Source organism: Stegostoma tigrinum, chromosome 30 (assembly GCF_030684315.1).
Source record: "Stegostoma tigrinum isolate sSteTig4 chromosome 30, sSteTig4.hap1, whole genome shotgun sequence".
Classification (NCBI taxonomy): Eukaryota; Metazoa; Chordata; class Chondrichthyes; order Orectolobiformes; family Stegostomatidae; genus Stegostoma; species Stegostoma tigrinum.
Genome location: NC_081383.1, coordinates 28,871,699 through 28,893,376, shown reverse-complemented (window position 1 = coordinate 28,893,376; position 21,678 = coordinate 28,871,699). Strand labels below are relative to the sequence as shown.

The 21,678-nt window shown below is 39.6% G+C and overlaps 1 protein-coding gene across 1 annotated transcript in view; it reads left to right on the top strand.

The window, feature by feature from the left end:
• Positions 1-21,678, top strand: part of LOC125465933 (phospholipid-transporting ATPase ABCA1-like) — a 169,092-nt gene that overhangs the window by 88,125 nt on the left and 59,289 nt on the right. The window contains exons 17-24 of the mRNA XM_048559952.2: positions 3,099-3,303; positions 4,837-4,953; positions 12,343-12,514; positions 14,541-14,672; positions 16,542-16,681; positions 16,775-16,912; positions 18,125-18,339; positions 21,537-21,609. Of these exons, the coding sequence (XP_048415909.1) occupies positions 3,099-3,303; positions 4,837-4,953; positions 12,343-12,514; positions 14,541-14,672; positions 16,542-16,681; positions 16,775-16,912; positions 18,125-18,339; positions 21,537-21,609 (1,192 nt within the window). The remainder of the gene's footprint in view (positions 1-3,098; positions 3,304-4,836; positions 4,954-12,342; positions 12,515-14,540; positions 14,673-16,541; positions 16,682-16,774; positions 16,913-18,124; positions 18,340-21,536; positions 21,610-21,678) is intronic.

Here is a 21,678-nt window from a genome sequence, read left to right as displayed (position 1 = left end):
ACTTTCAGGTTGTATTTTGGCAGAATTTGCAGTATTTTGCTTTTATTTAATGCCTTCTATAAAAACTAGCCATGGCTTATGAAAGTCTGCAGCACACAGAAGGAATTGAAAGTTGTGCAATGGTTCACTTGGAGGGCAGTTTGACTGGGACAGAGGACAGCGGGTAGTGTATGGGATAGTAGTCAAGCTGGGAAAGTAAATCTGGGATAGGAGTTCACAGTCACATCAAACATTCCAACATCTGGTGTAGCATGGTGAGATAGGATATAAAGCTGCATCTACTTCAGTCCAACTATCTCAGTCCAAACCTCAAAAGTTATGAAAGTACGGCAATGTTCAAATTCTCCTCAGCTGACATGCATCCTTGCTAAGTCAGAATACTGTTTACTGCTGCTTTCAGGGCATTTTATTATGGTGTGGCCTAAACTGAAATGAGATTGTACTTATTTAATGTGTGAGGCCTTTCAAACTAGAAGGCATGGAAAACTTGCATCCCATCAGTTTAGGATTAATGTCAGACCGATGAGGGAAAGAAAGTCTTATATATCATCCTCCACTTCATTTTTCAGCTGTGTATACCATGAGGACAGGTGTACTGAAAATTACCGCAAATATCAGGACAGAGCTTTGTCTAATGAGTTTTAAATAATAAATGATATGACTCATTGTATCTGGAAATAAAATGGTTTGTTGAATACATGGTGAGCAATTTCCATTAATGTTACCTCCATCCCAATGTAATCATCTTATTGAAAGCGCTGAGGAAATTGTCTTGTATTGAACACAGGAAAAAAGTGAACCAATTTACAGGCTAAATTTCCACTCAGTATTTGCACTGAAGCTAGCCAAAGATTTGACTCAGTTGGTTTGGGGTAGTCTCCAGAAAGTAGCTGGGTTTTACCTGTGTGTGCTGTTTGTGGCATTTATTTCAAGTGAACAACCTGATCAAAGCACAGTGAGGCAATCAAAAATATTACATTTTCTGTCAACTAAACTAGGATTCAAAGAAACTGAAGATTGTAGCGTATGCAGAGACTGAGCAAGTGGAGGACTTCTATAGTTTAGAAAGTGTGGGTTCAACCAGGGGGAGGCTTTGCACCAGAATTAAAAAGGAAGGCCAATTCAAGTAGCGTGTCATGATTTGAGGTCAGTATGCTAAAAGCTAATATTAATAAGCTAAGAATTGCTTTTTTTTAAAAAGATTGGAACATGATGAAAAGCTGCTATAGAAACTTCTACTCAGATAATGGTGGATTAAGTCGAACTAGCTAGTCAGACTCTGGGAACTTGATTTTAAGCTCCTGCTGGGCCCAGCATAGGTTGGGTGGCTGCTAAAATCAGCCATACTGGCCAGTTCACTGGTTCCATCCCAGCCATATTTGCAGAGGTGGGATGGATGGCGGCACAGTCACCTACTGGAACACAGTAGCTGGCACAGCTCATTATGAGCCTACTGAGGCCGACTGGGATTTTCCAGTTGTCTCCAAGTTCCTGAAGACGTCCCTTGATTTAATTTGCATGCCTCCAAGTGACTTTATTTTATCCAGGATTATAGTAGCCTGGATTAATTTATGATTCTAGGCCTTGAGAGGGTGTATTACTGGTGTCAGCAGCCATCTGTCTGGAGGTGCTGCCATTCATTAGAGCTTCTGGCCTCTGCCTGAGGGCATCTGCACTCAAGCTCCTTGATCCCAGGGAAGACATATTCAGCAGGCCTTCCTGAAAAGCGTCAACATGGGGGTCTCCGTACCAGCCAGTTTTAAGCAGATGAAGTGAAACTCCTGTTTGAGTTGAGATTCCTTAGGTCACAGACACTTTGCAGAATTGGTTACTCAAGATCTCAATGGTCTCTACCAACTCCCACGCAGAGCAGTAATGATACTGTACTAGCCCTGCCGTCCCTAGTTAGCCTCATTTAATATATTTAATTAAAGTTAATTAAAGCTTTTAATTTACTTGATATTTTTAGTTTGGTTTCATCTCATCTGATTTAGTTATCAATTTAATGAAGTAATATAGATTCTCAGCTCTCAGTTTAAACCACTGGCCCAACTTAAAGCAAAACATGGTAATACTCATCAGCCAATTGCCCACCCATTACCATGTAACATGAGTCTTGAATATCTTTTGCACCCTCCTCTATAATGGCATTTCAGAAACGCCAATCTAATTTGACTGAAAACTGGCTGCTCAACAACGAGACTTCAAACCCCAAAGAAAACAAAAATAAGCCACACATTTTTCTGCTCCGATGGGAGTGAGTATGCCTGTTTTCGAAAAAAAATCTCTCCTGGGATCTTTGTTTTTTTTGGGCCTTTGTTCGACCCTTAATGAAACTTGTTAGTTCTCAGCTGCCAAGAATTCTGTCAGGTCTTAACAGAGTTCACCAAAATGCCTCCAGATACACTACTGACACTTGCCAATCAGAACCTGAGGCCAAACTTTCCAAGGGCAGACACCCAGCTGATTGAAGTTCAGCCTCATATTGTCCCTTGAGTAACCTACTCCCATTATGTTCTTCCCAGGCTCAGTAAATTCTCTCTCTGCTCATTTTAAAGCTGCTGTCAATCTCCAAGTGATTGATTCGGTTAGTGAGAAGTTTCTACAAGAAACGCAAAACAAAACTCTATCACTCTGCAACCTGCAACCCGTCCCCATGGCAACTTGAGACACATGAAATATCCAAAATACAGATATCGGTGAATTGACTTCATACCCTAAATGTTCCCTTTTGTTCTGTACAATGAAGAAGTAAAGCCCCTTATCAAGAAGACAGTGGACCTTTTAAGTTCACCACAAAACTCTGAAATATATTGCTTAAAGTTTTCCCACATCCCATTCTGTTTTTATTAAATACATGCAGATCATCCTTTGCATTGCAATTACTTTTGGTCTGTTTACCATCCTCCCAAACCACATATTGCATATAAAGAGTTCAAATCTTCATAAAAGTTATGCTCCTAAGACATCTGAACCATAAAATTAGATAATTTTGCAATGAATCACATTTTTCATGTTTTACAAGGAGTTTCCGAATGCTGATGATATTAAAACTTGCATTCAATGGTTTTTTAAATCTCTTGTATCTTTTCTCACAGAGCCTGTTATCTCCAGTTGCGTTTGGTTTTGGATGTGAATATTTCTCTCTCTATGAGGAGCAAGGAATTGGTATCCAGTGGTTTAATCTTGCCTCCAGCCCTGTAGAGGGTGATGCATACAATTTTACTATTTCTATCATCCTCATGTTGTTTGATGCTCTCCTGTATGGCCTTGCAGCATGGTATATTGAAGCAGTGTTTCCAGGTAATTATTTATTTTATCAAGTGATGTTGTGGCAAAAGTGCAGTTTGCACACCCCATTGATCTTGTGGGACTGAAAAAAGGATATTTTCAAACAAATTTCATAAGTTTGTTTACCTTCAGATGAATTAATACTGTTTTCAAAATACTTCGAGAAAATTTTCTGATTGCTTGGGCCTTAAGTACATTGTATGTTGCATTATTGAGGCATACAGATCAGCTCGGCCCATGTTTCTTCGCATTGAATTAGCCAATCTCAGTTGGGTGGCTTTTGGAAAACTGCCATTTATTACCTTCCCCTGGGCTGGGGATTAGGATGATCAGCTGGGTTTCCAGCTATCTGATGACTGCTGCTGCTAGAAGGCACATCATAAAAGTATTGGCTGAGAACTAATCAGACTAATCCAAGATGACCTGATGGCTAACTACCCTTCCAGTTCAATGTAACGTTCTTACATGAAAGTAAGCAATACCTGTCAACCAAATCTCAGGAACAGTCAGCTTTTTCAAAAGATATGAAGAAAGGCAACTATTTTGACATGTATGTACAATTTAAGTATTCAGTAGAACAGAAAGCTGGCTGAATTCTATTGGTTCACATTCCCTTTGTCGTATTGTTGATTATTTTGGAGAATTAATTGAGTAGCCAGCTTTTGTTCTCCTCTGCTAATCTGCCCATATTAATGCTCCTCCCTAGTTTAGAGATCTTCTACTTCTGTTTCCTGATTGCACATTCCGAATTTCCATTCAAACGTAACTTTTCTCATTACTCCCTACTGGTTTAGCTCCTGTCCTTTTCATGGTCCCAATATTCCACAATTGGCAGCTGGTTGTTGAGCCACTATCCTCCAGTCTTTTAAAAATCTTGATGTGTCTCTTGCCTTAGGTGGTATCCTGTTTCTCTGAGGCAAGAGATTCTGTTAAAACCCTGTTTTAGGGCTTTGAGCCCATAATCTGTGAATATTTGAAGCAGCACTTTGGGTGTTTTGTTAGAAAAGTCACTTTTTAGTGAAACATAAAATTGAGGCCTAGTTTACCTATTTAAATTAGTATAATGGGACCTGCTGCATAATTTGCAGGACAAGGAGTTGTCTTGGTTCCATGACCAACAATCATCCCTCAGCCAGCAACATCAAAATAACTTTGACTGGGCTGTCCATTTCATGCGCTAAGGAACTTTATAGCCTGAAGATTGGACACTGTTTACCTACAGACAAACATTGACTGCACTTCAATAACAATTCTTTGGCTGAATATGTGAAATTTACAATGTAAATGCATGTTCTTTCTGATACGTTTTCTGTTATCTTATTCTTTCTACTTTCAAAGTTTTTCAGTGAAACTTACTACCTTTGACTAATTCACCACCTCAATTCTCCCCATTGCTTCCACATTTTCCAAGACATGATTGTGTCTCCCTATTCTAAAGTTCATCTGAGGTGCCTTACTGCACGTAAAATCCAAATGAAAGGAAGTATTGGGTGTTGATTGGGTGGATGATTCTGATCTCCTATTACTGGATTTTTTTTGTTGTAGGTCAATACGGAGTTCCCAAACCCTGGTATTTTCCTGTCCTCAGGAGTTACTGGTGTGGAGAGTTCTATTGTAATGAGGATTTGTTTGAATTCCCTGATAACAGCAGCACCAATAAAGGTAAGAGTCTCATTACTACTGTTTGTGTCTATTTTTGTGTTTCCAATAATTTTGAGATGATTAGCAGTCTGAAAGACCACTGACCTGAAATATTAACACTTTCTCTCCATTGGACACCATAGACTTGCTAAATATTTCTAGCATTTTCTGTTTTTAAATTTGAATTTCTGCTATCTGTAGTATTTTAGTTTTGTTCCTCTGAATATCTTGCCAGTATGTGGCCACATTATATTCCAAAACATTCATCTGAATAACAACTGATATACAGATGCACTTAGATCATTCTACAGTGTAGGTCTGGAGAGCTGGCATGAAATGTTTGAAAATCTGGACTATATCCTGTAAGATTAGGGTTTTCTTGCAGATGGGTACAGCCAATCTTGGTGTTGTATATGGCCAGTTGAGTTATCAGTCTTTTGATCTGTCATTTTGCGCTGCCATGAGATTTGGGACTTTGGGTTCTGTCTGGGACTTTACAGAAGTTGTTCTCATGTTCTAAATGTCTTTTTTAGTAATACATGACACTAATGGTTTCTCCCTTTCCCATGATTTTATACTGTGTGCTGGTCGGTTGCTGACATTTTTATTTAATCTACTATTTATAGTACTAATTTATTTAGCATATCTCTCTAGCATTTCTTTGCCATCTCTAACATGATTGCTGATGTCTTTATGATATATTTAAATGCATCACCTACCTCATCATGTCTATTGTCATTGTATTACCTTTCCCAAAAGTTTATCTCAGCTTTTATTTAATATTATTTAACTATTTCCTTAAACTACTTCCATTCTCACCATCTCCTTCCACCAGCCCACACCTCACAGCTCTCCCACTAATGCCCCCAGTCCTGAGCTCTTTGATTCAGTTTGCAGTTTTGCTCTAGCAACACAGTTCTTAAATTTCTGTGATTAATTTCAATTTCATTTGGGAATCTTTTAAAGTATTCATTAATGAGTTGTGGACCATTGTCAGAAAGAATCTCAACTGGCAAACCCATGTATCAAAAAGATTTCCTTCAGTGATTTGATCACTATAACAGCTGTCATATGTGAAGTCTGGTAACTTCTTGCTACTTGGAATAATAGTCTACTGTGATCAAAGATAGACTTCCTTGACTTTCAAGGGAAACTAATTCCAACTTTGCCATTGCCTATCTGATGGACTAGAAAATAAGGCTTCTGCTGGTGCCTTGCAACTAATTGCACTTGTATGGCAGTACAATTCAAATATTCAATTTCTTGAAGAAATTCCTGACTACGATACAGAGAGTTGTGTCTGAGCTATATGATTGACTTTTCCCAAATGTCCTTCATGAATTTTATGAAAGCTTTCTTCCTTCATGACATGAGATTTAAAAATTAGATCACCTGCGATGATAAAATGCTTAATTTGTTTGCAATAATTCCGTAATAGATGGATTATATTCTGACCAAGCATTTTTGCAGGATTTCCTGATTTGGCTGCATTCTTTATCTGCCTTTTCTGCTTCTCAACTTTGTTGTAATTTCCTCTCAGAAGCTTGTAAAGAATTTGTTACCAAAATTGACCAAAATGTATCTGCTTCTAATAAGAACAAAGTTCCTTCTGTCAGTTTGATTCACTTTAGCTTTGGATGGTGTGTTCATTTGTGATCTGTGCTTTTTCTGGTACATACACTGATGTGTAATCACTATGCATTTGCCTGAGTCTGAGGTGCAGTGTACATGATAATGTTTTGACTATCTCTTTGGAATTTAATCGTAATTAATGATTTGTGCTCTTTAAATTTGAAACTTGGATTTCATCACAGTCTGAGAATCGCTCCCATCTCCATGTTAATGCCAATTCCTCTTCTTCTATTGTTGCATCACACAGTTCTATTTCATTTCATGCTCTGGAATTGATATAAACTGGTTTCCTTCTGCTATTGACCTGGACCTGAATAAATTCTGCTATAAACCTGTTGAGGATGTATGTCTTACAATGCGCCAGCACATCTGAACAAGTGAATTTATGTTGTCTTTTGAAATGTTATGGTTTACTAAATGCATCAAAACCACTGTTGATCTTTTCTCAAAAGACCCTTTAAATCCCTTAATTGTTGCCTGATTTGAAATAGACTTCTCTACCTGGTTGATCATTGCCAGAAATCTGTAGTCATTATTGATACTCTTTTTAGTTGTGGAAAATCACGAGTGGCTTTTGGTTTCCTGGGATTTATCATTACCCCGTCTGTTGGATAATATGTATATCTAATGACTATAACTCTCATTCTTGCAAATTTTTTCTTCCACTGAAGACATTATATGGACTTCTCTTTCTGGAGTGCTTCATTTGTTTGAAGCATTCGTATAATACTCTGAGCTCATCACTTGACTTGGGAATTGATTCAGGTTCTGAACACCACTTTGTTAGCTGTGTGACAGGTTGGGTGCTACTTCACTGTGCCGCATACTATTGAGTTGTCCTTTTAGTTTTCTTCAGCAATGACTGTGGTACCCCTCTGTGAGTGTATAGACATATTTGCTTAACCTGAAGAATTGTGATGTAATTTTCTTTCTTAAGCTTAAATAGACCTTGGACAAACAATGGGAATTTTGTTTTTGGAATCCTGACCAATTGCCTTGCTGTATGACCTTTTCTACTGTTTCTAATAGACTTATTTATATGCATGCATTTCTAGTCAATAAAGATCATCTTTGAGACAATAAAACAGGATTGAATTCTGAAGAACGGTCACTGGACCCAAAACGTTAACTTTGTTTTCTACAGATGCTGTTAGATCTCCTCAGCTTTTCCAGCAATTTCTGTTCTTATTTCTGATTTTCAGCATCTACCATTTGTCAGTTTTTTCGTTTAAAGACCTTTGATTTTTTTTTAAGAAGTAGAGTCTCATTGATTCCTTGCTCCTTACAGTAGCAAGCTAACCTTTTACTTGAAGACTTGTTGGATCCTTGTACCTTAATGTTTGATGCCATACATCTACTTGTAAATGGTCTGCCAAGATTACAGCACCTGATCCATTGTCTCACTTGAACTCTTTTTTTTGAAACCTTTTGCCTCTGGTACAAACGAACCAGAATCTCTCTTGTCTTCCTTGACTTCACCAAAGAAAGTGTTTTTTGCATTTTAAGTTTCTAATTTCTTGGACTTCTTGCTTTTCAGCAATTTTTCCCATTTTTATCTACTGCTGCATTTTGAAATCTACAAAGTCTTCCCACATTGCAAACACTGTTTCATTAAAAACCAAAAGAACTTCAGATTTTGTAAATCAGGGACAAAAATAGAAGTGATAATGGGAACTGCAGATGCTGGAGAATCCAAGATAACAAAGGGTGAAGCTGGATGAACACAGCAGGCCAAGCAGCATCTCAGGAGCACAAAAGCTGACCTTTCGGGCCTAGACCCAAAACGTCAGCTTTTGTGCTCCTGAGATGCTGCTTGGCCTGCTGTGTTCATCCAGCTTCACACTTTGTTAACAAAAATAGAAGTTACTGGAAAAGCTCAGAAGGTATGGCAACAATAGGTTTGTTGTAGCAGACTGTGTGATAGCAAGGCCTAGTGAGTCGGGGTGTGGTAAGAACATGGACGAGTTCAAGCCCTAAAGTTATTAAACTCCATTATTGAGCCTGGAAGGCTGCAAGGTTCCCAAGTGGAAAATGAGGTGTTGTTCTTCCAACTTGCGCTGACCTTCACTGGAGCACTGCAGCAAACCTGAGACCGATGTTGACCAGGGAACAGATGTTGTGTTGAAGTGGCAATCAACTGGAAGTTCAGGTGTTTGTTGCAAGCAGAACGCAAGTATTCTGTGAAGTGGTCACCTAGTTTATGTTTTGTTTACCCACACTGGAGACCACAATGTGAGCAGCTAATGCAGTAGACTAGATTGTGAGAAGTGCAGGTAAAGTGCTGCTTCGCCTGGAAGGTATGTTTGGGCCCTCGGATACTGAGGAGGGAGGATGTAAATGGGCAGGTGTTACACCTTCTGTGGTTGCAATGGAAGGTGCCATGAGTCTGGGGGTGGGGGGGTTGTTTTTGGCAATGAAGGAAGAGTGACCAGGGTGTCCCAGAAGAAACTGTCCCTGCTGAAGGTGGACGAGAGTGGAGGGGAATATGTGACTGGTGGTGGCATCTTGCTGGAGGTGCTGGAAATGGCTAATAATCCTCTGCCTGTGGATGCTGTGGAATGGTAGGTAAGGACAAGGGGGATCCCTTTTGCAATTGCAGGAGGGCAGAAAGGGGGTGAGGGCCAAAGGGTGGGAGATGGGTTGGACCCAGCTGAGGGCTCTGTCAGAAACAGGGCTGGGGAGTTCTCGGTTGAGGAAGAACGTGGACATTTAGGAGGCCCCCTTGTCAAAGTTGGCATCATCAAAACGTCATGATGGAAATGGGACAATGGAATAGAGCCTTTAAAGGAAGCAGGATGCAAGGATGTAGAGTCCAGGTAACTGTGGGAGTCGATGGGTATATAGTGGATATTGGTGGACAGTCTATCCCCAGAAATAGAAACAGATGTTGAGGAAGGGAAGGGAGGAGTCACACAAACCAGGCAAAGGTGAGAGCAGGGTGGTAATTGGAAGTAAAATCGATGAACTTTTCCAATTCTGGACGAGAGAGGGAGGCAGCACCAATGATATCATCGATATACTGGAGAACAATTTGTGGGTGGGGACCAGAATAGGACTGGAACAAGGAGACAGGCATAACTGGGGCCCATATGTGTACCCATGGCCACCCTCTCTGACATGGAGAAAATGAGAGGAGTTAAGAATTGTTCAGTGAGGACGAACTCGGCCAGGCAGAAGCGGCTGTCAGTGGGTGCAGATAGTTCAGGCCTGTGTTCCAGGAAGAAGCAGAGAACCCTGAGACCATCCTGGTCAGGCTGGATGTCCATGGCAAGGAGGAAGCAGCTGGAACCTCCAAACTGGAAATTCTGAAACTGGTGTAAAGCATGAGAGGAATTGCTGATATAAGTGGGCAGAGACTGCGCCGGGGAGAAAAGACCGAGTGTAGGTAGGAAGAAATGAGTTCTGTGGGGCAGGAGCAGGCAGAAGCAATGAGTCTGCCCGGGCACTCCTATTTGTGGATTTTGGGAAGGAATTAGAAGTGAGCTGTGTGGTGTAGGGGTACAATCAGTGGAGGCAGTGGGAGGGGGAGATCACCAGACGAAATGAGGTTGGTGACCATAATGGACACAATGGCCTGATGTCCTATCATGAGATCATGGTCTGGGGGAGGTAGGAAGTATCTGAGAGCTGGCACTCGGCCTCTGCAATGTAGAGGTCAGTCTGCCGGACTACCACAACACCAGCTATATTGGCAGGTTTAATTACAAGTCATAATTGATTCTGAAATTGTGCAGTGTAGTTAGTTCATCAGAGGATAGGTTGGAATAGGTAAAGGATGTAAAAGCTCTTTCTCCTGCTGAGCATTCTGGTGTCTCTGGTATTGTTTTACACTGTGATGTGAACACTTTAAGTGGCTGCTGCACTGTTTTGCTGTTCTTGCCCATTTTTGTGGGTTTTTGTGTGGTTGGGACTGCATCTTTTAGCCTACCTGACTAACTGTACTATCAGTTCGTCAATTTTAAATTATTGCCGAAAAAGACACATTTTGTCAAAGCTTTCCATCTTATACTCACCAGGGGTAATTCTTGAGATTGGATACGTAAAGGGGAATAGTATTTGGATACAGTGTGAACAGAGCATATTTATTGGTTCGTAAGTGTACTTTGGTAGAAATATTGCCCAATCACTTAACTGTTTTATCCAAAAGCTTATTACTTACACAGATTATTGTCTGATTCTGAGCTCTGACTTCAGCTCACATAGTGCACTGAACCACTGCTTCCAAAACCAAATCCTCCTTGGCTAAAAGTCTAATAACTTTATCATTGAAGATGCTTTTGATGACCCAATTGTGAATCAGGTTTATCTTTGAATGCTCAATACTGACAAGTTTATACAGGTCTTCAAGGAACTGTTTGATGGATTCCCATGACCTCTGCGATCTCTGATTAAATCATTGTTTTACTAGGTTCCATTTTGGGATGAAATATTGAATTCCTCTAAAATTAATTCCAGGTCTGCAATAATCCCTTCTGCCCATTGTGGCATGACGATGTTATTAGAAATATGCTCAACTAACTACAGGATTGTATTAACCTGGTGCTTTCTGCGCTTTGACATACAAACCCAATATATTTTGATAACTTTTTGGAACTGCTTCTTCCGTAACTACCAGTGCTTGCTTATCTGAGCACTTTGTTTTCAGTTGGCTGGGGCATGAACAGTCAATGCACGCTATCACCAGTAGCTACTGTATAGATCTGACCAAAGGAAGTCTTCTGATTTTGTTGTCTTGAAGTCTGCTGCTGATATTTCTTTTGTATTTTTCAACATTTGGCTCCATTTGATAATTATCATGCTTCTGTCACGGTTGATCAGTCTTCCTGGTTTGAGCTGACATGAGGTTTCGGACATAGTTCTGTCCTGCACTTTGAAGAGGTTTCTATCTTAGGCTCAAACTGTGTTTTTGTAATAAGTGTCCCTAAAGGTTTCTCTCTTCTGACTTTTGTTGGTATTTGCAAATTTTTTTTTAACATCGCTATACATTTTGCTGATCTCTATAATGCATCATCATAGAGGTCTACAGCCCATAAAAAGGCCGTTCGGCCCTTTGAGTCTGCACTGATCAAACTAACTGTTTTTCTTCAGATCTGAAGAGGGGTCACTGGACCCAAATCATGTACTCTGCTTTCTCTCAACAAATGCTGCCAGACCTGCAGAATTTTTCTAGCAGTTTGTTTTTGTTTCTGATTTCTACCATCAGCAGTTCTTTGATTTTCTTATCACCTAACTATTGTAATCACTTTTTCCAGCACTTAACATTGCATTCCATTTTGAACCACCTTTTCTTACCTTAAATTGCCCCTGATGCCCAGGATCCTACCATTCATGATGCATTCCCTTGTTTGTCCTGCCCAAGTGCATCACTTCACACTTAGCTCTGTAGTACAGGCTATTCCATCCTTTCTTCTCTAGCATGTGACTGCTCATGTTACTGTTACATCATGCTATTCGTCACCTTCTCAGACATTATCCATTCTCATTAGACTACAACCAATTCACCTCCCATTTATAAAGACAAAACTGGTGTGAATTGCAGGCCTGATCCATCAAACATTTTTGGAGAAGTGTGTGACAAGGGGAAGTACAAGGGAGTCAAACAATACATTGACATTGCTGACGTTTTGTTAAAGTGACAAGTAAAGGAAAAATCCTGTGGTCAATTTAAAATTAGCAAAAGGAGTAAAATTTTAAGCTTGTCTTGTTTGCTATATGACTGAGTTTGTGACAATTCTGTATAATTAACACTTAGGAACATCTTTTTTGTGATTCTTTCAGTCCATCTGGAGCAGGAACCAACTCACCTCAAGTTGGGTGTGTCCATCCAGAACTTAGTGAAGGTTTATGGAAATGGGAAGAAAGTGGCTGTAAATGGACTTAGCGTTAATTTCTATGAGGGGCAAATCACCTCATTCTTGGGGCATAATGGAGCTGGAAAAACAACTACCATGTAAGACTTATTTGATGGGTGGTTGATGGAGATGTGTGGGAGGTCTTACTTGGCTAAAATTTTTAAACATTAGATACGCATTACTATATTACAATATTTGATCTGATAATAGTTAATAATTGGCCATTGTAATGCCACTGAGCTGTATGTTGCCGTTTTCGAGATACCTTAACAAGGATTATGAATTTCTGAGACGAGTTTAAGCACTGTCAGGTGAACTTCATGGGCAGTTCTGATCAAGCAGTTCAGGAAAAGATCGAGTGAAATTACACAACTCTTAACAGAAAGAAATGTCACAGTATTCTTGACACATCTCATGTGCTGTTGACCACTCTGCTCTGTAGTTTGTTTCTTTTGACAAGTTTCTTCCTCAGTCTCTCCCTTTGGCATTTCCTTTAACTCTAATTTCTTCTATCTCTCTCCGCTTACTTCCACCTACTTACCTCCCTCACCCCCATTTTTTCAACATTTCCCACACACAACCTTCCTTGCTGCGCACTCTTATCTTTCCTTGCCGCTTTTTTATCTATCTTCCTTTTTGCAATCTCCCCATTACCTCTGTATTTTCTCTCTCTCAGACAGTCAGTCTCACACTCGCTTCATGTCTCTATCGTTTCATTCTCTCTGTCTCACTTATCCACCCTTGAAAAAACATTATCTCATTTTTGGAACAGTGCACAAAATAAATATCAAATTATAATTTATTGACACATTACTATTATAAATGTTGCAGTATCAGGGATGAGCTTGCTCAGTCAGTGTTCTTATATTGAGGAAACTGCCTGCTCGGCTTTGCCTTTAAGTTCTCTCCATCTCATGGCTCACGTTCAAAACATACATAAAAATTTTATAAATTGTTTTTAGTTGCTTTTAAACACAATAATTGTTACATTCAAAGTTGGTGAAGCTGGCATTCTCTGCCACTGGAACTTTGAATCTCTCTTTGTGATTATACAATCCAACAAAACATGTACTTAATGAAACACACCAAAACATTATTGTTCCTGCAATCTTGCATTGGATAAATAAACTTGTCATGTGTAACATAAATTATTTCTCAGCCAAGCTGAGCTTTAAAGCAATTATGGAGGCGCCTTCGTACCTGTGCCTGAAAATTAGGTAGATCTCAGGAGCTTCACACCTGACGGGTCATCTCAAATTATACTGACATTTTTATAAGTAAAAGTTACAGTTGTTCAGCACACTACCAAATCTTACCAACATCATAAAATGTGTATGACTGAAAAAAAAATTAGCCCACTATGCTGTTATCAGCTCCCCAAACAAATTTGTGCTTATTTTATTTCCTTATCTATTCCCATTATTCTTTGATATTTAATCCGTTCATCTGTTTTTGGTGGTTTAATTAAGAAAGGAATGTTGGTCAGGACAGCAGGAGAACACCATACAGTTTTTAAATCTTACCACAAAAGCACAAGCTTTCCAATGTTGCTGTCTGCATAGGGCATAGGCTAGTGTTGGATAAGCTATTGACTCAAGATTTGGAATAAAACACTGAATCCATAACCTAACTTATCTGGGACTGCTCTCAAATGAGGGAAGCCCAGCATCTACAGACATGGTTCCATCAGCGCCTGGAAGCAATAATGGTCAATTAATGTCTTAATTAGAACTTTTCATGACGTACAAAAAGTGCAATGAGCTGGATATCAATTCAAGGTTCTCTTACTTGAGCTGCAAAGTTGTTAAGAAGCAAGAGAGCTGAACGAAGAGAATGCAAATGGTAAAACCGATGAAAGTATCTATAGGAAGATAAGAAAGAGCAGAGACGGATGTGATTCTGGGTATTTTGAAGTCAGCCCAGAGGGTTGGAAATTGTTCTAGAGGAAGGTGAAATGCTGTTTCTGACATGTGCGTTGTCAAATTCCAACATTTAAAATCAATGAGTCTTTTCTGTTGCCAGATATTGAAGGATCTCCCATGAAACTCCATTATTTTTCATTTCAGCTTCTCTGCAGTGTCACTTCAGTTGTAGTCTGAAATTATGTTTCTTGTTGCCTGCAAGGTCTATCCTGACTGGATTGTTCCCACCCACCTCTGGGACAGCATATATTCTGGGCAGAAATATCTTCACAGAGATGGATACGATCAGAAAGTCACTAGGGATGTGTCCACAGCATAATGTACTTTTTGACATGTAAGTATTTCTTTTTAAATAAGGACCTTTACATCAATAGTTCAAAGACAGTTGTGGAAGACAGGCTATATGAAGGGTCTAGGCCCGAAACGTCAGCTTTTGTGCCCCTGAGATGCTGCTTGGCCTGCTGTGTTCATCCAGCTTCACACTTTATTATCTTGGATTCTCCGGCATCTGCAGTTCCCGTTATCTCTATTACTCTTTTCCAGCTTATTTAATTAGAAAATTCAGAAGTCCTCCAAATAACAGTATCTGTCATCTGTGCCTTTGTCAACTTCAGACGTTACTATGCTAATGTTGTCCTGGCATGGTTCTAATCTTTCATTTCCATAAACCTGATCTCATCAAAATCTCTATACCTTTCCTAACTCTTACCATATCCAATGCCCACCACTCTATATTGACCTACATTTATCTCCCTGTCTAGCAATACCTCATTTTAAAATATTATCCTTGTTTTTAAGTTCCTCCATGGCCTTGTCCATCCATATGTCTTGCTATCTCCAGTCCTATAAATATCTCTGATATCTGTATTCTTCAACTCTGATCTCTTTCAATTTTAATTTCTCCAGCATTTTCAGCTGCACCTTCAGTAATAAATGTCTTAAACTGTGAAATTCTCTCCCTAAACCTCTCCTGTAACCCTCTATCCCTCTCCTCCTTTAAGCTGCTATTCAAAGCCTACTTCTTCCACGAAGATTTAGGACAAATGTCTTAATATCATTACATGGCTTGGTACTGTTTTGTTTGATAACATGACATTGAATACACTTCAGAGTACTTCACTATATCAAAGGTGCCAAATAAAGACAAGTTGATATTGTTTCAGAATTAATTCCAAGAGTCATTTTTGTTTAATTTTCATTACTATACCCAATTATTGATTCATTTGTGTGAAGAATATCCTCCTGCCCATCCCATGTTTGCCTTTTTCCATTCTAGCCAGTTCTCCAGCTCTTAATGTGGTAAAAAGAAAAACGTATCACATTATTCATGCCCACTTCTGGTGGTAACTGACAGTACTTTGTCTAAGTAGTAAGTGTGAACATCAACGGTGATTTATAATGCAAACGTAGGATCTGCCAGTAAACAAGACCCCTGCGTTACTCCTTTGTGAAATGCTTGCCAAATAGATAGCTGTGGCCAGCAGCAATGCTGTCCTGTGGTTGAAGACCCAGGGAGTGGAAATTCTGGCCCCAGATTGCCATCTTGAGACAAGAGCTGTTCATTGCAGGTAGTGCTAACAGAAGAGGTGGCAGCCACTAACAAGTCAGCCAGAAAGAGATCTAGGAGGTGAGGGACAGGATAGATGACGAATGAGGGAAGGGAGGTTGTTTGCAATGCTGGGCACCTCATTTAAAGTTAATCAAGGCAGTGGCCAGAACATGTTTGTGCCCTATCTGACACTGTCCCACATTATTAAATACCAATTGAGCCAGATTTTTCCCTCCCTCTGAGTGGAAAAGAAACGGCACTAAAACTCAAAATAAAAGCTTCTAACTCAAGAAGACCTAGATCCAACTGACAACTACTGAATTAAGGATTGCTGCAGTCAAGAACGGGACCAAGAATAATCTTCATCTGTATGGTTTGGCTTAAAACTGAATGATATGTTTGCTCACAGAATCAGTGACTAATGTGAGAAATTGATTCATTGCTTCTCAGGAAAGCAGCCTTCTTGAACATTAAACATTAATAAGTGCACAGCTTCAAAGCAGAGGTTAGACCACTTGATTTGGAAAACAAGAGGTTAGCAACATTTGCATGCCTACTTCAATTGAAATCTATAAAAGACCAATGGATAAGGGATCTTACAAGATAGAATGAGAGATTATTTCTAATATGTAGTTGTTAAACTGTCATTTTTAGATTGACTGTGGAGGAGCACATCTGGTTTTATGGAAGGCTGAAGGGGCTGACTGAGGAGGAGGTAAATGAAGAAATGAAGTTGATGATTGATGATGTGGATTTGGCGCACAAACGTCGAGAACAAACAAAAAATCTCTCGGGTGAGGAGTCAGTTCTTCCCGTGCCCTGGTGTAGGAGGTCACTTTTTTTTCCGCTGAAATATATAAAATTTCTATTTTTGCATTTATTTTCAGGTGGCATGCAACGAAAGCTTTCAGTCGCCATAGCATTTGTTGGCAGGTCAAAGGTTGTTATTTTAGATGAACCAACTGCTGGTGTTGACCCTTACTCGCGCCGAGGAATATGGGAGCTCTTACTTAAATATAGGCAAGGTGAGCCATGTAACAAATGACTGTGTTAATTTGTCAGGGAGAGTAATACTGCATAATTGAATGTTGCAGTTAGATTAATAATAGGTTGGTGGATATTCTGTGCCAAATGTTTTGTTGTATTTGTGCCCAAATTGCTGATGGAAACTGCATTTAAAAAGAAAATGAAAAAAAAATGTTGTGACAAATTCTATTCAAAAGGAACATAGGGAACCAGAACCCCTCAATGGGCAGAGGCTTCGGGTCCCTTGCAGCTCTCTTCCCTTTACTGGGTCTCCATCCATACTTCCTCCAGTCCTGAGTCACCTCTCTCCCTAATTCCATTAATTCCCTTTCATTTGCTTTTGTGACTAAAATGCATTGTTTTTCTGGTTACCAAAACCAGCATCTAAACATCATTTCACAATGCAACTACATGAAAAAAAACAAATTTTAGTCTAAATATAGAGTTTTATTGTTGATCCTTTAAATTTTTGATCCAGAGGCAAAGCCAATGATCATTAAACTGAAACAAGTGCTTTCACGATTGGCTGTATGAAAACCACTCATGATTGGTTTTACACTCTCAAAATCGATTGATTTTATTAAATGTCTTAAATATTTACTAGTTGCTGGGGCAAAGATGCTGAATTTCCTTTGGTACTTCCTCAGTGGTCAAGCTTTTGCCTGACTGGGCTTGTATAGACTTGAGTTTAGAAGGATGAGAGGGGATCTGATTGAGACGTATAAGATTATTAAGGGATTGGACACTCTGGAGGTAGGAAGCATGTTTCCGCTGATGGGTGAGTCCAGAACCAGAGGACACAGTTTAAAAATAAGGGGTAGGCCATTTAGAAAAGAGTTGAGGAAAAACTTCTTCACCCAGAGAGTTTGTCTATTGTAACCAGACAGTTTGGACTGTAGAGGACATCAGAGCCAACTTATGTGCTCTTTGGCTGGGAAGAACTAAAAATGATAATGTAGAAATACCAGATGATTACTATCTCCTACATACTAACCCTCCAAAACCTCCCATGCCGAACTTCTCTACAACCACCAGTCCCCATCCCTCATCTCTAGGGCTCCTGAGAGCAATTGTAATGGTACTCATTACCATGCAAGCTGAGATCAGCTGACTGACCAAGGATTGATTTCAGGAACTTGACAAATCTGTAACTCTTTATGGCTTTTTAAAAAGGAAATTACTTTTGTTAGCTGTGGTTCATTATCCTGCAGGCCGCACCATAATATTATCGACCCATTACATGGATGAGGCGGACCTCCTCGGGGACAGAATTGCCATCATCTCCCATGGAAAGCTCTGCTGCTGTGGCTCTTCACTGTTCCTTAAAAATCATTTAGGAACTGGCTATTACCTGACTTTAGTGAAAAAAGAGAATGACAAGACAACGCCAGCCAGCTCCAGCAGCACCACAATTGGTCTGAGGAAGGTATCATAAGAGTTGCGTCTGCATATGTTCCTCTTATACAATCAAGTATAGTGTGAGTGGCTAAAGAGGTCCCTTTGACAACTGGATAAGGAGGAAATTTTTGTGACAATATAGGTGACTCTGCTGCCAATAGATGGTGTAAATACCATTTCTACGGGCTTGAATTTAGGCTTTAATGCAGCTAATGCATTTTTTTGATGAATGGAAACTTTTTTTGACCAAGTGACAAGTATTCATTTGTCCAAAAAGTCAATACAGTTAATTTGTTTAAAGTTTGTATTTTCTTTAATTTATAAAATGCTATATAGGTGAGATAAGTAAATGATAACATAGAGTTCATTAGGAAGGTAAAGGTAACACCTCTATAGTCCTGCTGAATCGTAGGAATGCTGTCTCATTAGAGAGTGATGAGCTGGTGTTTGTTTTTGAGGGTCATCAACGCTGCAGGCGAGGGGAGAGGTTGCGAAGGAGAGTACGTATTCGTAACCTCTGCAGTGGGGAGTTGAACTCATGCTATTGGAATCACTGTGCATTGCAAACCAGTCGCCCAGCCAACTGTCTCTTGTACACCAAGATCAAGGTCATTAATATATATCAGGAGAAGCAAAGGTTCCGAAACCAACCCTGGGATTCTCCACTCCAAACCAACCTGTAGCGCAGAAAATATTCATTAACTGTTACTGTTTCCTGTCCTCAGTCAATTTTGTATCTATGTTGCTACTTTAAATTATTCCATGAACTCTAACTCTTCTCACCAGTCTGTCATGTGACACTGTATTGAACACTTTTTGCAAGTCCATGTACACCACAATAATAGCCCCTCATCAGCTCTGTTACTACTTCAGCAAGTTAGTTAAATATGATCATTCCGTGTGAAGTCCATGCTGGCTGTTCTGAATTAGCCCACACCTTTCCATATGATTAAAGTTTTCAGCTACTATTTAAAGCCACATCTGTTGTTCATTTAATGCATTAATGATTCAAGCAATGGGAGACCATCTGCCAAAATAACTTGGGGAAACCCCACTTGAGTTATAAAGAATTACTTATCAAAGCAGGACAGCAACTTTATGGCTTACCAAAGTTCTTGCTTTCCAGATTGGCTAGGGGCACGTAGTCAACATTTAGTCTATCATTGCTCTCTGATGGACAGAAGACTCTGTTAACTTAAATTTCAAACTTGGTGTGCACACTTTGGCCATTGAAAGTTGTTACCTGTTAACTCTTTTAAAGCCATAATGAATTGATATCATGCGTGGTAAGTGGTGGTGTTTTTATATTGATTGGGCTTGACAATACTCTTGCCATTTGGCCCCAAGCCGCATGATCAGTCTATGACTGGCTCATGGGAGTGTTGTCATCTTCAAGATGTTACCTTCGACTGTCTTGAGATTGGTTCCTTAAGGTGTCAATTATCCTAGGGACCATCTTCTTTCTGATCTAATTGTTGTTATTTCTGTAATTCGTCGCTTTGTTGTAATATCCCCCTTGCCCATTTGTTCATAGTGGGGGTTTGTAAGCTGCCATGTCCTCCTGCTTGATACCTTGAGTTCGGTTTTTACTTAACTGGTAAGAGTCCATCACAAAATCAAGCATGGTATTGTTGAGTGACTGTGTTTGGAGGCTATTTGTTAAGTAATGGCTTTTTCTCTGTGCTTTTGGGTGCTTATGAGGATATATTGTGAAGGATTTTTAAAAGCCTTTGAGAAAACCTTGGTCCAAAGATGTGCAGGTTGGGTAGATTGGCTGTGCTGAATTTCCCCGCAATGTTCATGGATATGCTAGGTCTATTAACCATGAGAATTGCAGGGTCACTGGGATGGGTCTGGGTGGGATGCTCTTTAGAGGGTCAGTGCAGACTTGATGGGATTCTTTTTGCTCTGTAGGAATTCTATGATTTTATGCCTCCACCTCCACGTATAAATCCCCTTAAACAGTCAGACTCCCCCTTTACCATCCTTTTACTGTTTATATTTCTTGAAGATGTTGAGATTCTCCTGTTAGCTCCAACTCTCTTACTCATCGTCCCCCTTTGCTAAACATACATGAAGTTTCTTAGTTTTGATCATTCTGTGTACAGTTTGGTTGAGTTATATTTTCTATCTGACACCTACTTCAAACATAATATTCCTACTTTATCTTTATGCCTATCTTCTTTTTTATCCAGGAAGCTCAATTTGTTTATTAGTTTTCCCTTTCAGGGGAATGTACCTTGTTTGTGCCTGAACTATCCCTTCTTTCAAAGTAGCCAGTTTTTTAATTTGGCAACATTTGGTTCCACCATATCTGGCCCAATTCTGTTCTTAGTCACTTGAAGTCAGTACCTCCCCAAGTTGATTATTCTTGCTGTGCACTGTCATTTGCCCAGTTACATTGTCATCTGAAACTTAATGATCATCATTCCCCTAAATGCTCCACCACTGAAACTTGCTCTACTTGGCCCACTTCATTCCTGAGAAACAGATCTAGTAGTGCCCCTATAGAAAGTTATCCTGAATATTATCTAGGCATGCATGTCCCTGTCTTCGGACTACCACTATCCCAGTCTATACTGGGAAATTAAAGTTCCCCATTGTAACATTTTTACTTTTCTACAGCATGACAATTACTAATATCTTAGGGGAGTTTTTGGCATTAAAATTACTGCATATTATCAAATAAAGGCTCAGACCTGATATTCCTTGTTAGATTTATTGTCATATGCTTTTAACTTCTGAAAAGTTTAACCAAAAGTTTACCAAAGTTAATCTGACAGGAACTGTAGTAGAATGGGATACAACTGTGATAAGGATATAATTGATGGTGTTACTTTGACATCACCAGGACAGTAGAGCAGAAAAACAGACCGCAAAGAACAGGAATAAGATAGTACGAAAGAGTTGTGTTAAGTTACATGTGTAAATAAATAGTGAGAATAATGTAGAGAGGGAGAAAGCCTTGCTGTAGAGTAAGGATGAACTAGAGACCTGGAAGTGAGGCAATCTGGTGAACAGCAGCCTCAAAGAGTGCATGTAGACCCTGAAAACCCATGGAAATAGGCGATAATCCAGTGTGTGCGAAGAGCATACTGGAAACTAGAGTCATATTTTAAAGTAGGTACTGCATATGAAATCAACTGTGGACACAAAAAGGGGCATCCTCTGAGGGACCAAAAAGCCTTTAGTCATCATTGACTGTTGTTTTCCTAATACTACCAGGATGACAGTGATTCTGAGAGGAGCTATGATACTGGGCTTGGCAGTGAACAGTACAGTGAACCTGGTGCATTGGGTAAGTTTCATTCCCTTTATTACTGTGAATGAGATGTGCTGTGTCATTGTTGTATTTCTCTGTAGCTTA